Raw genomic sequence first — 17,954 nt, 5'->3', positions numbered from 1 at the left:
TATGAGTTCAACAATTTTCTATATTGATTTTTAAAATTTTAACATTGTTTACAATGTCTGTTATATGGTCCTACACAGAATACTGGGAAGTTTTCTAAATAGAAAGATAAATACTGAAGTTTTAAAAAAACACTTTGTTTGACCCTGAAAAACCTACATGATTCCATATTTGGATCATAGTTTTCCTAAGTATTTTGTATTATTCATCTTTAGTTCTTTAAATCCATGATGCCTCTCTTAAATCCTCTGGTATGAATAAAACATTTATCAAAAGCCAGAGGTATTGAGTTTTTTTTTGCTCACATACATTGAAGAATTAATTGCATGTAACCCAAAAACTGGAGGGGCAAAAAGAATGTCTACAAACTAGCCTCACATCTAAGGATAGCAAAGCCTTTCCTGGTGTAATTTCTCTTTCTTTTATAACCAGCTTTTCATTAACATCCATTCTCACAGCTGCTAATACATTTTAAAACCTGCAAAGACATTGTTTACTCTGCTGATAAAACACTGTTTGTCTTGCTGCTTCCAAACTTTATACTGTATCAAAAAGAAAGGCACCATCAGTTACTTTAATCAATATGTGACACAAGAGCTTTGGACAATAACCAGTTTCTAGTGGATTTTGGTTTCCTTATATTTCAAAACAACTCATTAGAGAAGTACATTTTGTTATTTATAATAAGCTAGATTTCTAAATAAAAATTAATAGATTTTTATGTATTACATAAACTTTCAATATCACTGAAATAAAATTTAAATGCAGCACCTTGTACCAAAAAGATTTACCTCATTTTTCAACACTATTCTGAGAAACATCGTACATTATTTATGTAACTGTCCATGATTATACTTTCAGGCAAATTACTATTAGTTCTGGCCTATAAGAAATTCATTTTTGTTCAAATATTTCAATAGAATGCATGCAAAATTCTGAAAGATGAGCTATGGCCCTGTTTCATATGTAAGCAGGAGAGATTAGAACACTTCACTAACCTCATTAATCAGGAACTGGAGCTGGATTACTGCAGCTCCACTGTCATGTTGGCAATAACATTCTACTCCAGGACGACCAAAACTGTCATCAATTTTGTTAAGGAGTTTAAGGTACGTGTGGACTTACATAGCAATTGATAAGTGATATAACAGATGAACAAATATTTCTATGACATGATATTTAATACAGACTATTTACTGAGGTCCAGATTTGGGGTTAGGTTTATTATACATGAACCTAATCAGCTAGTTTTTTTCTTGGTAATCGAAGGTCTGAGATTACAGGTCTAAAAGAAATAAGGCAACTGTTCCTTCCAGAAAGAACAAACAAATAAGTATTAAAAGTAGCAATATACAGAACTAAAATCTAGTATTTTTAATATACTTTACTTTGGCCTAAGTTTTTTTTTTTTTACACTTAAATAAAAAGAGGAGAAAAGGCAGTTGATCTGTAGAGCATCCATTTTGCCAAAGTCATTGAACAAATCTGTCGAGTAGACAAATGCCATTTTGGAATACTGCTTTTAGAAATAACCTTTTTACTGGCATTTTTCATTCCTGTAATGTCATTTTAAATACTGAAAGTTAAAAATAAAGAACCACATAACTGTGTAATTGTGGCATGATTATATATCACCAATTAATGTATCAATCTTTTACAAGAGGCTTGAATAGATTATACAAATTTATATAAATTTGCATATAACAGTAAACACACAGCATTTTGTGTATTTGACATTATATTTACACACAGCACTTTTTTGTATTTGGCATTATATTAAACATTATCTACATTAATTTACTTAATTCTCATAACTGATGAGGAATATATAATTTTCCCCCCATAACCAGATAAGGAAACTGAAGCACAGAGAAATTAAGTAACTTGTCCATTGTCACACAATTAGAAAGTAGCAGAGATGGAGTATGAATAAGTATTCTGGCTCCAGAGCCTATACTCCTAATTAATAAGGTATGCTAAGAAAAGAAATTTTTAAAAACCCAAACACTTTTGGAATTTATTATGTGCCAGGCATTGTTATGTGCATTTTGCCTTCATTAACTTAAAATGGTAAGTTAGTCTTTCAACATGCTGCTGTATTAATCTATTTTTCACTAGTAAATATTAATTGAAAAGAAAATGCTAAATCTAAAAATAAAATTTGACGGGATGTAATAAAATTAAAGCCCTCTTTTTAAACGCACATGCAGATATATAAACTTTTTCTATATTCTACTAATACAAGTCCTAGTGTTCTTCATTAACAATAATTGCATGGAAGGTTAAATTCCTATCTTCTATGTATTTAGTTCTTTTGATTTCTAGATCTCTTTCTAGATGACATTATTTTCAACAGATTCTTTCATTTTATCACTAGCAATGAACCCTTCTATTATTTTGTAAACTAACAGACTAATTGAGCATGTTTAGCCTATAGTACCCCACTCTTTAAACACCTTGAACTTATCACTATTAGTATTATAAGCAACAGAAGTAGTATTTTACCAATTGCCCAATCAATGCAAATACAGAAAGGTAGATTCTGAAGTGCTACTATCAGCACTTAGTAGTGTCAAATCACACTCTGGTAGGCCAAAGAAATGTCAACATCTCTGTTCATCCGTTTCTCTTTTTAGATGATAGTGTAGACCTTGCCCTTTAGCCAGCAGAGTGATAATCTTTCCAGCAGATACCAATTAGCATATTCTATAATTTCCATTTTATATGAATGGAGTAAACATTATCTAACCAAATCAGGATTGATAACTAAGTTAATAAAAAATGTATTATGGGAAATCATCAAGACTGTACTTACTTTACATATTATTTTTTCAAAAACATAAATTTGCTAATCTTGTGATATTAGCTAAAGACATTTTCTTTAAGTATGGATCTATTAACTAGAGCTCAGAATTGTTTTTCTTGAATAAAACATAGCCATAATCATGTAGGTATTAGGTATAAAATTTGTAGTTTAATTTTTTTCAATGGAACTTTAAAGATGCTGGCAATGAAATCTAAGTTCAGACTTTTCATGTGTTGTCTTATTTGTTTGCCAGTTGTCTACTGTTATCCACACACCATTAGGAAATTTTAAGTGATTGACCTTCATGGAGTCTTCCCAAATATTCATTTTAGATTTTCATATATTAAAAAACCCTCTATTTACACTCATATTTTCTTATATATTGTTAAAGTAAATTACTTGATTATAATATCAAATGTTAACAGGCATAGAGATTTGGGAATACATAAAACTGATTCTTGGTAAGTAAAATATAATTGAATACCTCTAATTAGGGCCTCCTGGGAAATAGCCTTACTGGCCTTGAAACTTTACGCTGTGAGCATCAATCAGTACTTTACTCAGAGAATGAAAAGTGCCTGTAAATCCAAGAAGTCAGTATATGGAGGTCAAGAAAAATTTTATTCTTATGCTATGCATGGCAGTATTCCAGATAAAACTGTCATTTTATGACATTAAGATTAATATAGTCACTTTACTTCCAGCTAAGATGATAAATATATTTCCTTAATATAATAAGAAGAACCACTTACTGAGTACATATTAAGTTTCAGGCACTGTGTCTTAAATACATAATTGTACTTAATCCTCACAGTAACTCTGGAAGGTTATTATCCGTATGTTACAGATGATAATTCTGAGGCTCAGAGAAGTAATTTTTCTCAAGGTTACCTTTGATTTATTTCCCTTTTCCTTTGGTTAGTGTAGAAGTAGGTTGTAGCTAGCCCTGAAGGGTTCTGGGTTGTGGGAAAAAACTCATTATACATCATTACTTCATAATAACAAAATATTAGATTGAATTTTAAGGAATCAATATGGCTTATATATAATAAGAGATATTAGCGTGGAAAGGACACAAATCTGAGAGCAAGTAGTTTATCCTGGCAGTGTGTCAGAATTCTGGCTCTCCTACAAATTACTACCCCCAAATTGCCCATGAGGAGGCCTGGGTAACTATCTTTTTTTTGTTTTGTGTTGTTGTCTAGATGCCGCACCTGAGGCACAGTGAGAATCAAGACATTAGCTTTCAAGTCAGTTCATATGCCAGTTCCACCATTACTTGCTATGATCTGGGAAGAATTATTATACCTCTTAGTTTTCTTCTGAAAAATGCAGATAGATACCTATCTAGTTTAGCCTGCAGAAATGTGGTGAGAATTTAAACTATATAGAGTGTACTCACCAAATGTTGACCATTATCATTATTTAACACAATGTATTCATTACTCTCACAATAACTAAAGTTACCTTACAACCTTACAGTGAGCAGATATATAACATAAGAAAATATCAACTCTGGAAACATTAGGTCACAAAACAGTATGTCATAGAGGGGAATATTCATGTCCTTTCATATCTATAATGATTATTGCTTTCTGCATATATAGTTCTTCCTAATACTGTCATTATTGAGAGTTAACAGTTTTATCAGAAAATGGTCAAACACTATGCCAAAGATCTGTTTGGTAAATGACTCCCATTTACTGTGAACACATTATAATTTGTGTTCAAATTTAAAGAAACAAAGCATCCAAAATTAAAAATGTATAAACCTCAAAAGGAAAAAAGTTTACATATTGGACAACTCTTACAAAGCCTTTTGTTAAATGGAAATATCCATTTACTACTGTGAAGTCTGCTTGTGCAAGAATCAACTGTAGGCTACACTGAATATTTCTTGGTGTCAATTCTGAACTCTAATGTATTCTCTTAAAAAGTGAAATCTTCCTATCATAGATATCTTTAGTCTCAATTTTTCTACTGTTTGCTTACCAAGAGCTGTATCTACCTAATCCTACTATTCATGTTTGTCTCTGGAATAAAACAATTAATTTTTCTGACCCATGACACATGTCAGATACTTTCTGAACACTTAGTGTTGGTTTTTATCCAAACATCAAAACTCTGAAAAAGGAGGTACAGAAGGCAAGGCTTAAACACGTTAGGAGTAGCCTTTGAATACAAGTCTTTGAATTTAGACATGATCCTCTATGTAAGCAACAGGCAGAAAAGAAACATTTAAGGAAGGAAAAGAAACAGTATAATGAAACCAGCAATTAAAGAATAATCAGGAAAAGGTATACAGGACAGATAAGCAGAAACAAAGACCAGAGCCACTAAACCTTTTTATTTTGTAATACTATACCATCAAATTCAAAATAAGCATTCATCCAGTTGTCTAAATGGTAATCATTTTTTTTCTTTTTACTTTATTTGGAAAGTGAGGGAGAAAGGAGAAATTAGGAAGCCTTTCAGTACATCACCATCATAGCAGTCAATTTCCTGGACACTTAATGTGTGTGTCAAGCATGATGTCTGCATTACCACACAAGAGTACCTGTATTATAAGCTCTGTTTTTACAAATGAGGAAGCTCAGGTACAACAGGATTAAATAATTTGCCCAAAGCCATATAGCTAGTTAGTTAACAAAGATGGGCTTTAACCCAGGCAGTTTAACTCCAGGACACACAGACAGACATACATTTACATATAAATCACCAAGTCTTAATGACCAAAAAAGAGCCAGTTTTCACATATAAATGTTACTTCCTGACTTATTTTAAAACTCGTTTAAAAAATGTGCATAGGGGAAACTATATAATCAATAATTTTGTATCTGAGTACATAATAAAGTCAGACTGGACTAAAACTATAAAACTAAACCAAACGTAACTTAGTAGCAAGTAAACACGATAAAACCAATTAGGCATAAACAATATGCCAATCAAAAAACTTTTTCCACACTCATTTTTCATGTTACTTCATAATAAATACCTGTTGATTTTAATAATGAAGTGCTATGACTAAGTATGATAAGCAAAAAGATGGAGTTCTGTATTCCAATTCTATATGAAATTTTGAGGTAGCTTCCTTACAAATGTCTTCATTGTGAAACAATCTGAACAAACATTATAGAGACTACAGCTACATGAGAAGAGTTCTTAGCACAGAAAGATATTAAAATGAGTAAACAACCTTATCTTCAAAAAGTTCACAGAATCAAACACTATATTAGTAGACTAATAGACAAAAAACACATGATCATCTCAAAGGACACAGAAAAAGCCTTTGACAAAAGCTGGCAGCCACCCTTTCATGATAAAACACTCACATGAAGGGAACTGCCTTAACCAGACAAAGGCATATATGAACAACCCACAGCTAACACCAGAATTCTGAAAGAACTGAATGCTTTCCTATAAGCTCATGAAGACAGGATGTCCACTCTTACCATTCTATTCAACATGTACAAGATGTTCTAACCAGAGAAAACAGGCAAGAAAAAGAAATACAATGTTTGCCAGACTGGAAAGGAAAAAGTAAAGTTAAACAATATTTATAGATGACATGATCCTGTATATGGAAATTTCTAAGGAATACTCTAAAAAAATTATTAGAATAAATGAGTTCAACAATGCTGTACAAGATCAATATATAAAAATCAAATGTATTTTTAAACATTGGCAATAAGGAATCTGCAAAGTAAAATTAAGAAAGCAATTCTATTTATAATAGTATCGCAAAGAATACTTAGAAATTTATCCAAAAAACTGCAAGACTTATATACTGAAAACTACAGAATACTGTTTAAACAATATACAAATAAATGGAAAGATATCCCATATTCATGAAACAGAAGACTTAATATGTAAAGATGACAATCACCAAATGGATATATAAAATTAATATAATCTCTATCAGAATCCCAGTTGTTTGCAGAAATTGATAAGCTAATTCTAAAATTCATATGGAAATGAACAGCCCAAACACTGCTCAATAAAGGAACAAATTTGGAGGCTCCATACTTACCCAGTTTCAAAACTTACTACAATGTTACATAATCCAGACATGTGTAGTATTATCATAAGACTAGTAATACAGATTAGTGGAATGAACTGAGAGCCCAGAAATCAACATTTATGATTGACTGACTGAGAAAGAATAGTAAGACAAATTCTATGGAGAAAGAATAGTCTTTTCAACAAATGGTCCTGGGACAACTGGCTATGCACATGAAGAAGAATGAATTTGGACCCCTATCTCACACATATACAATAAACTCAAAATGTTAAAGAGATCTAGGTGTAAAAACCAAAACTATAACCTCTTAGAAGAAAACATAAATCTTTAACCTCAGATAAGGTCATAGTTTTTTGGCTATAACACAAAAAAGCAAAACCCACAAAAGAAACAAATAGATAAATTACTCTTCATCAAAATTCAAAACATCTGTATTTCAAAGGACACCATCAAGAAAGTGAAAATACAATCTATGGAAAAGGAGAAAATACTTGTGAATCATATATCTGGTAAGAGTTTTATATCCAGAATCTATAAAGGGATTTTACAGCTGAACAGCAAAAAGACAATACAACTTAGAAATGGGGAAAGGATATGAATAGACATTTCTCAAAAGATACACAAACACTTAAAATACATGTGAAAAGATGTTCAACATAATTAGTCATTAGGGAAATGCAAATAAAAATCTCAGTGAAATACCAATCCACATCCTTTAGCACAACTACAGTAAAAAAGACAGACAATAACGAGGGTTGATGAGGAGGATATGGAGAAATCGGGACCCTCAATTATTGTTGGTAGGAATGTAAAATGGTGCAACTACTTCAGAAAATAAATTGGTCATTCCTCTATATTAAACACAGAGTTACCATATGACTCAGCAATTCTACACCTAGAAATATAAACAAGAGAAATGAAAACAGACATATACAAAACTTCTACACAAATGTTTACAGTAGCATTATTCATAAGAGCCAAAAGGAGTATATATATATTTATATAATTGAATAGTCATCCATAAAAAGAAATGAACTACTACTACTAATATATGCTACAGTATGGATGAACATCTGAAAACATTATGCTAAGTAAAAGAAGCCAGTCATAAAAGACTACATATTACATGATTCAATTTATATGCAATGTCCAGAATAGACAAACCCATAGAAATAGAGAGCAGAAAAGTGGTTGTGAAAGACTGGGTGGAGAAGGTATGGGGAGTGATTGCTGATGGGAATCGGTTTCTTACTGTGGTAATGAAATGTTCTGAAATTTCAAAGTGTTCATGATTATGTAACTGAATAGTAAGGAAAAGCACTGAAAAAATATTTTAAAAGGGTGAGCTTAAAGAAAACACACTTAAAAAAGGGTAAAACATTTTATCCTTAAACAACCTAAGTATGGATAAAGAAGACACACAAAATTATTATTAATTATTATTAATTTTTGTAGTATTACTCAGCCTTTAGAAAAGAATGAAATCTTCTCACAATATGGATGGACCTAAAGGATGTCAGGCCAAGTGAAGTAAGTTAGAAAAAGACAAATACCATATAATTTTATTTATATGTAGATTCTTAAAACCAACCAACCACACACAGAAACAGATTCATAAATACAGAGAACAAACTGGTGGTTGCTAGAATGGAGGGTGGCAGGAAGATGGGCAAAAGAGGTGAAGGGGATAAAGAGGTATAAATCACCAGTTATAAAATAAATCATGGTGATGAGAGGTACAGCACAGAGAATATAGTTAATAATATTGTAGTAACTTTGAATGGGGACAGATGTGGTAAGCACTGTATTATGTTAGGTAACTGTCAGATCATGATGTTGTATACCTGATTAATATTGTATGCCAGCTGTATTTCAGTAAAAATGAATTTTTTAAAATCCCTTTAGGATTTTAAAGTATTTCTCATAAGCAATGAATGAATTTAACTACTTGTCAACTTAAATGAAATGTCTCATAGTAAGTGGAAAAAAGTAAGACTACAGTTTAGCATTTTTGCAAGTAAGCTCCTTTATTCACTCCTGTCCTGCATTCAATTTTTAAATTTTTTAATTTCATTCAAGATTTAAACATAGGAAGTACTTAAAAGATGAAAAAAAAAACAAAGAAAATGCAGTGTTTTCTTAAACAAATGAGAACTGATCATATAAGGTATGTGATGTAAAACAGTATAGTTTTATACTTACATACAGATAAAAATCCCAATAAAAATATATCTTTCCTTTTATAAACTATGATCATTTGCAGTCCATCTAATAGTTAAAATATAGATTAATCCTTAGAACATACTGATAAAAGTTATTCAGGAAGTTCCAATTTTAAGTTATAATGATTAAAAAGTAGGGAAAAGTGGCTTTGGTTTCAGATTTAAGCTGAATAGGTATGTTTCCTGTCATTTTGTCCCAAGAACCTATTTTAAAAGTACAGCTAAAAGATAAAGAATTTGGGAAATGTTAGGAGAAAAAAGCAAGCAGTGTAAATGACTGTTTTAGAAGATGTAACTTTTATCAAGAGAGAAATAAAGAAAAATAAGAGAAAAGTCATCAAAGTAATAACAGAAGAAAATGTTATTTTACTTAGCTTCTGAAGAATGTGGATCTTCAGATGGATGAACCCAGAATGACAAAGAAATGATAAATGAAATAAGACCCATACCTAAACACACCACTCTAAAATCTTAACTCATGAACACTTAAAAAGACCAATCATACAAGCTACCAAGACATAAACAAACCAAAAAAGTCACCTGCAAAGAAATGACGATCAAACTGACAAACTTCTAATAACACCAGTTGCTAGGAAACCACACTCTATGAGTAGAGGTAAAGCAGTTTTTAAATTTAGAATTCTACGTTCAATTAAACCCAGAAAAGTAATAACAGAAGACATGCAAGGCCTCAGTCATATTATCACTTTCTTAGGAAGCCACTTAAGACAGAAAAAGATGAAGGAAAAGTACTCTAGGAAGATAGCAGTGCAGTTGACATAAACAGCACTGGCCCAGGTTGCAGAGGGATAGTTTGAGATTTGAGGAAGGATGGGTATATGAGAGCAAGAGGGCTCCCCAGGGATGTGACTCCATCCTTGAAAACCTGACAGATTTACTAGGGTATGAAAGCAGCCGATGTGGGGAGGAAGAAGGATGACAGCTTTACAACACAGAAAACATACTCATAGGATACTGCTTGGCTATGAAATAAAAAACAGTCATAGCAGAAAAAATAAGTCATAATACATTTTCAACTTTTAGAATCAAACAAAAAGTTTATATTAATATACCTGACAGCTGTTGGAAATGGAAAGGAGGAAGGAAAAGGAAATAATGGGAAGAGTGATGGGTTATTATTTTCATTTTACATGGTAGGGAGCTAAGAGCTAGTACGTATAGTTGACAGAACAAGAAATAAAGAATTAACTATAATACAGTTATTGAAATTTACAAAGGTAACCAAGAGATAAAGTAAAAACAGCCACACAACTATATTGGGAGAGGAGGGGAGATATTAATCAAATACTTATTTATCAAGGCAGGAAATCAACAGATAATTTCTAAAGTTGTTAAGTACAGAAACAGTTGCAAAGCATCACACTGACATAACTAAAAACAGTTCAATGGTTGCTCTGGGAAGCAGGAGTTGTCAAGAGCACAGTAAAGCACATATGCTACTTTCCATCATAACCCCCTCTTACTGTTTAATTTTAAGTCATATAAGTACCTTTATGAATTTTTCTTTTAATATGTTTTTAAAGTGGAGAAAACTACCAGTACAGATCCAGATATACCACTAGAAAACTTCTCTGGGTTTACCTCAGTGTTACTATATTCACCTTACTGATTTATACCATCAGTACTAGAAAAATTTAATTAAAAGCCTCTCTCTAGATCCACACCACAAAAGAACCTTGTTTTCATGCTACCTCCTATTCTGGAACATTAAACCACTTGCCTAATCCATCTCCCTTCTCCGTAACTACCTACAACTTCTTTCATTCACTATTTTACAGGTTTGGGTGGTAATAATTACGGGCAAATGAGAGGGAAACAAAACAGCATCTCATACTGAAGATTCTGCTATCTCCATGTTTTCCTATCTTAGATCTCCTAAAAGGTAAAGATGGTAAGCAATATAATGATATTACTTAGCCATGTCTGCTTAACCCATTCCTTTCATTTTTCTTGGGAATTTCAATAGGCATTGAAGTTATACAATCAGAGTTCCTATCCATAAGTCTTAGATTGTAGCAACAGAAATATAAAAGCAATATAGCAGTTAGACAGATGCACAGATACTCCCAAATAGTATTCTTTAGTAGGTGGGAATTCAGCTTGGAAAGAAAAATCACTTTCCAATTGTTCTCACAATTGTCAGTTTGTTTGGGCTTTGGCCTCTCTCACACTGTGTGTCCATGCCACTGTTTTGTTTTCCTTCTTATTACATAGTCATATTGGATTCTGTAGATAATCTGTTTCCTTCAACAGGCATCATCTATGACAGATTTATAACATCATTTTTGATAGCCTTCCATAAAAGCTAGCTAGATTTTTAAGAGTCCCAGGTAATAGAATGATCTTGAATCTTCAACCACAGGGCCTGCAACAGTGGTTGGCACATAAGAGTACTGGATAAATATGAGTGAAATGAGCTTTTTTAAAATCTAAGAAACATGGTTATGACCAGTCAGTCTATCTTCTTAGGTAAAATTAGCTCACTTCTCAAAAGCCAACAACAGGCATAGGTTAGAAGAAGGGTATTCTCTGATGCTGCCTCATCAGGGCATTGGACTAGATTTTCTCTAGGGTCCAAAACAGCTCCTAAAATTTCACAAATCTACATTTCCAGTCTTTTCATTTTACCTTACAATCATTTGTTTAGTTGGTATTACAATCACAGCAGTAGTTCCTCATATTACTTATTCCTTTCTGGGATTTCTACTGTACTGTCAGCCAAGTAGAATGAATATTAGTAAAAGAAGTAGGTAATGGGACCCCAGCCAGTGATGAGTTACAAAAGTACAGCTCCTAGGCAAGTTTTCACTGCAGACACTAGCACTGTATATTATATATGCATTTTGACAACCTCTACTTTAATGAAGACTGTGATGATATCAAGATTGGTATATACTTAGTAAATTAGTAAGATTTTTAAAGATTATTTATCTTCTCAGAGAATCTGTTCATCGATTCCTCTCAGTGAGGAAAATGGAAATTAAGTACTGGTATTATCCCAACCTCTAGAGTAGTGACATTCTAGTTTCCAATCTAGTAACAGAAGATTGGAGTACACAGAAAATGGAAAGCAACTGAAAACTTTGATATCCTCTGCAGTTTCTGAAAATATATTTATGTTCTGTGAAGTTTAAAGATGAAATATGGATGACTATATTTTCCATGAAGTCATAAGTAACAGATTATCCTGTGGTATTATGTAGTTAAGTAATATTCTGTGAAAGTAACTTTCCTTGAGTATATATCTGCTAACCAAGAAAGACTTTTAAAGGTAAATTGTTCCTGCCACAGTAAAAAAAAAAGTAAACCTAACAACATATATTAATCCATCAGAAACCCTGGAGGTTTCCACTTATTTCTGTTACCATTACTTTTAGCAAATTCTTATACTTTGAGCAAATAGTAATTTACACCACTAAGTATTCTAGTAAGCTTTCAAGTTCTTCCTACTCTAACCGGCTTACTATTCTGTGAATGAAAGGTCAGTGGATGACTTTTAATGGCATAAGTCTTGAAGAGATTTAACTATAATATGATTATTTTTCAATAACAAAGTTAAAGTCTAAATGTCACCAAAATGTGATAAAAAAAATTGAAGAAAGCATTTTTAAAATGAAAAAGGATGAGCTTTAACATATACCAACTCTACCATCTCTACCATTTTTTGGGGTGAATATAAACAAATCACTTAGCATCTGAGACCCTTCATTTCTTTATTATTCCATGCTGTTATGAGGAATAAATATGAGTCAACAAATAAAAGGGGCGGTACATCATACATGTGTCCCCAAGATCAAACAACCTGTTAAGAAAAAATTTCTAAAGTATCAGATTACCAAGAAAACAACAGAAATAGGTTAAAGCGATCTGTGACAACTATGACAGCTTATGTGTGCTGTAGTTTTCTCATCCGTGATATGTTTAGCCAGCCTCTTCCACCTGATCAGTGTGAGCATCACCTGTAAGTTTAAGATTAGACTTTTCAACCTTGTATTAGACTACACAGTCTTTTTTATTGCTGGTTCTTATATCCACTTACACACTGCTAAGGAGAAACACAGTAACTCAAACCTGGAACTCTAGTTCTTTTCCATCTGCATAAATATTTCATACTTCACAGTTTCACAGCCCTGTCTCCAAAGGCAATGGTAAGCAAAGTGTCAGCTTATTTCCTATGGTTATACCACAAAGCTCAAGATATTATGACTGCTTTAAAATGATATCCTCTCTACACACACTGTATTGATTATGTTTCTTATCAATCATCTGCCTCACTAAAAATACTGCTACCCTGCCTGTCCAACATTTAACCAGTGTTCTCATTCTGGTTCTATATCATAAGCATCCCTGGATAATTAAGATAAAAAAATTACAGATATCAAGCCCTATGCTAGACTAACTGAATCAAATATCTAGAAAAGAAATCCAAACATGTTTGGGTACTATTTGTATGTTTTATTTTTTTCAGCTGCACAAATTATTCTAATGTATAGCCATGGCTGAGAAAAACCTCATGGGTGGTTAAGTATGATTAAGCATTATCTTATTATCTTTTGTTAAACATATATATATATATATATATGTCATTAGTTTCTCAGATCTTATTTTCCAAGCTTCTAGTAATTTGCTACTTCTATTTGAACTAGTTTTTAATCAACTTGATAGGAATATGTTCAAAACAAGAATTTAGTAAGTCTTTCTGAAGTTTAATATGGTGAAGTACATTTCATTTTATATTTTATGAGCTATGAATGTATTTGCAATATAAAGCTTTGTCAAATAATTTACAATTTTATAGTACAGTATCTGTATTCTATAGTTTCACCTCTTTGACAAACATCAATTTTAACTCTTTTTTCAAGATCATGTATTTTTTCACCTATAAAAATTAATATAGACTTCTGGTTTCTGGTCCAGCATACAAGAAATTTAGAAACTGTCATTCCTTTCTAACAACAAGTAAAACACTGAAGAAACTAAGAAACAATTCTTCTTATATCCATAAGACAAGTGAGAACACAGGCAAATTGCTGCCCCCAAAGCTGCAGAGACACCACCCAATACAGAGAATCACAACTTACCAAACAGACCAACCAGCAGACCTCTCTACAGGAATCAGTGCCAGGGCAGGGCAGGAAAACCTAAACCCAGGAACTGATGAATTGCTGGAGGCTTAAAGTTGGTAAGCCTGAGAGTTAGAAACTCCAGGAAGACTCAGTCATGGGGCAAGGGGAGTCCACACTTCTGTGAGTTTTACCTCTATGAGCTCTATCAGGTTCTGACAGTAAATATCTGAGAAAAATACCCTTCTGCTTCCAGTAGTAGGAGGAGAAAAGCAAACACTTTTAAATACACTGGAGCATTCAGTTTTTTACAATGTTTGTCTTGGTTGGGGTGGGGGGAAGAAAACACCCAACTCCAATCCACTCTAGCTAATCCTAACTCACCTAAGGGTGGGAAGAGTGGAGAGGATTGAGAGGCATCTGTGATGTTCACAGTCCAGAAGCACAGGCTAACTAAAAGACTAAGACCTAATCATAGGACTGTAGAATGCTTACTCTCCCCTGCACACCTTACCACCAAAAATGAACCTAGATTCATACCTTGAGACACCCTTCACAAAAATTAACTCAAAATGGATCATAGATGTAAATATAAAACACAGAAGTATAAAACTCCTAGAAGATAACATAGGAGAAAACCTAGATGACCTTGCGTATGGCAATAACTTTGTAGATACAATACCAAGCACCATCCATGAAAGAAATAATTGATCGGCTGGACTTTATTAAAACTAAAAACTTATTGCTCTGCAAAACACATTGTCAAGAGAATGAGAAGACAAGCCATAGACTTGGAGAAAATATTTGCAAAAGAGAAATCTGATAAAAGACTGTTAATCAAAATATACAAAGAACTTTTAAAACAGAAAGAAAACATACAAGTCAATTAAAAAATGGATCAGAGTCCTTAAAAGGCACCTCACCAAAAAAGATATACAGATGGCAAACAAACATATGAAAAGATGTTAGGGAAATGCAAATTAAAATAAAGAAATATTGCTATAAACCTATTAGAATGGCCAAAACCCAGAACTAACATCAAATGCTGACAATAATGTGGAGCAAAATGAACTCTTGTTCGGGAATGCAAATGGTACAGCTACTTTGAAAGACAGTTTGGCAGTTTTTACAAAACTAAACACACTCTTATTATATGATCTGGTAATCCCATACCTTGGTATTTACCCAAAGCAGTTGAAAACTTAAATCCACACAAAAACTTGAACTAGATGTTTACAGCCAGTTTTATCATAATTGCTAAAACTTGGATGCAAACAAGATATCCCTCAACGGATAAAATGTGCTACCTCCAGACAATGGAATATTAAGCATTAAAAAAAATGAGCTATTAGTCAGAAGACATACAGGAAACTTAAATGCGCATTACTAAGTGAAAGGAGCCAATATGAAAAGGTCACACACTATATAATTCCAACTATGTGACATTCTGCGAAAGGCAAAATTAGGTAGAAAGTAAAAAGACCACTAGCTGCCAGGAGCTGCAGGGAGAAAGGAATAAATAGGTGGAGCATGGCGCATTTTTAGGGTAGTGAACCTATTCTGTATGATACTACAATGGTGACTACAAGTCATACATTTGTCAAAATCCACAGTTCAACACCATGAGTGAACCCTAATGTCAACTATGAACTTTGGGTGACTATGATGTGTCACTGTAGGTTCACCATTGCAACAAATGTACCACTCTGGTGGGGAATGTTGATAATGCAGGAGGGCTATAGCAAGTAGGGATGGTACATGGGAAATCTGTGTACCTTCGGCTCACCTTTGCTGTGGACCCAAAACTGCTCTAAAAAAATAAAGCCTATTAGAAAAATTAAAACACTAAGAAATGAAGCTGCCACATTCTCAAAAGGACGGATGTACTTAATTTTTACTGCTCACAATTCTAATATTCTGCTAGTCTGATATCTAAGCAAAACTATAACGTGCACTATTTCTGCAGTAAAAACTCAGCAAAATGCTAAAACTAACCATGAAGGACGCACAGACCAACATTTAAAACTTCCTTAACATAATGTAACATTTTACAAAAAATGCCCAATGGTATTTGAAAAACTTGTCAGTCAACTGCTTTCTTTTCATGTGAATGAAAGGAACATCAAAACAAAAAAGTAATTGCAGCATCTAGACTAATATATAATTACGGTACCACTGGGTTGAAATAGGCCTCTAGTTACCTCTTTCACTATTATTTTGAATAAGAATTTTTTATTATTCATAAACAAATTAAAATAGTTCAAAATATTCATTCTTAGTTTTTACTATTTTGGAGCTAGGATTGTCCTCTAAAGGAATCAAAATGAATTATATTTATTATCACAGGCAATTCTTTAGAATGGCTTTTGATAGATATACTTTGAAATGAACCATTTGCTCAGTCTACTATGAAACATAATCATTAATAATACTAGTGGTCTGAGTTGAAGAATCAAGAAGGATCTTACATGTCACATACCAAGTAAAAATAATCTTTTATCCCAGCATCCATTCTCAGATGCTTAATGGCTAAGTTTTTTTCTCAAGTATAGTAAAGGGAATTTCAAAGAAAAATACAACACATAATGAAAAATATAGTACAAAGAATGAATAGATGGAAAAAATCTGTTTTAACACTTTTACTCCTTTTCAAAAGACAAAAAGGAAAAAATACACAGAAGGAAAGCAATTTAGCAGAAAGTACTGCAATAGGAGATGACACTAGATTTATAGTCACCTTTCAGAGTACTTCTGTGAAAAAGCAGAGGTACTGCTATTACAAGAAAAGATTATGTACTTTCAGGAAAGGGTAGGATTAATTACTCTCCAACAGACAACCTCACCAGGAAAGGCTTCAAAAGTTCTACAAAGCACTTACTGAGAGGGGAATACAACCAAAAACTATTATAAAAATATTCCTATTTAAAAATCAAAACCCTATTATTTAACAATAACTACCATATAATTTCTAAGACTATACATTTTGCAAATAGCAGCATGTGTAAGCAAATCTTAATTTTCAAAAGTTATTATACAACCAAAAATGTCACCTATTTTTTAGTTCAAAACTTTTACATTCTCTTCTATTTTAAGAGAATCTAAGCTAGTCTAGATCAACGCTCATTTTTAAATCATAACACCAATAAATATAAAGAAATATGCTCAGCATATCATCATTTCATTTTTTTATCTTATATAACAACTTACAAAAGGACTAACACCAGTTGGAGGAATGGAATAAAGCAAAAATTGCCCTTATTTACAGAATAAAATTTTACCTGTGTTAACTGCTACTGGAAAATGATGCAAACGGTGAACAACTATAAAAATTTTTTAAAAAAGCAGATGTAATTTCAGTTTCCAATTACAGTACCATGTACATTCTTTCCAAGAAGTGGCAGGCAATGTATTTGACTCTAAAGAGGGTAACCGTGCACCTGAGTTTGCTTCTAGGAACTTAATGAAATGTTGCTTTTTTAAAAAAACATATTATTTATTTTTCAGGTTGTTTTCTTCCACAAATGAAAATAAGGTTTTTAAAATCAAAATTTGCAGACATCTAAGAAAGCACAATTGTAAAATGCTTATATTCACTTTTCTTTTTAATAATATTTATATGTATTTATGTAGCTGTATATAATATAAATGAAAATACTAGAGAAAAGCTACTAATGCTAATATATTTTTAATTAGGAAGTAAGAGTCTCAAACAAGCTGAATACTTCAGTAATAGAACAGATCTCTAAACTGTCCCCAAAAGATAAGCATCTCCATTATGATACTGATTATAATTCCCAGAAAAATAATGCCTTTTACAGGATCA

The 17,954-nt window shown here is 32.4% G+C and overlaps 1 protein-coding gene across 6 annotated transcripts in view; it reads right to left on the bottom strand.

The window, feature by feature from the left end:
- The window catches only part of STXBP5 (syntaxin binding protein 5), a 168,306-nt gene that overhangs the window by 140,101 nt on the left and 10,251 nt on the right, over positions 1–17,954 (bottom strand). For all 6 annotated transcript variants that reach the window (XM_017650285.3, XM_037022011.2, XM_017650300.3 and 3 more), the window contains exon 3: positions 997–1,078. In XM_017650285.3, coding sequence (XP_017505774.1) covers positions 997–1,078 — 82 coding nt within the window. The remainder of the gene's footprint in view (positions 1–996; positions 1,079–17,954) is intronic.

This window comes from Manis javanica, chromosome 13, assembly GCF_040802235.1.
Source record: "Manis javanica isolate MJ-LG chromosome 13, MJ_LKY, whole genome shotgun sequence".
Lineage (NCBI taxonomy): Eukaryota > Metazoa > Chordata > Mammalia > Pholidota > Manidae > Manis > Manis javanica.
Note: the sequence above shows the minus strand (reverse complement) of the source record. Positions and strands in the feature narration are given on the sequence as shown.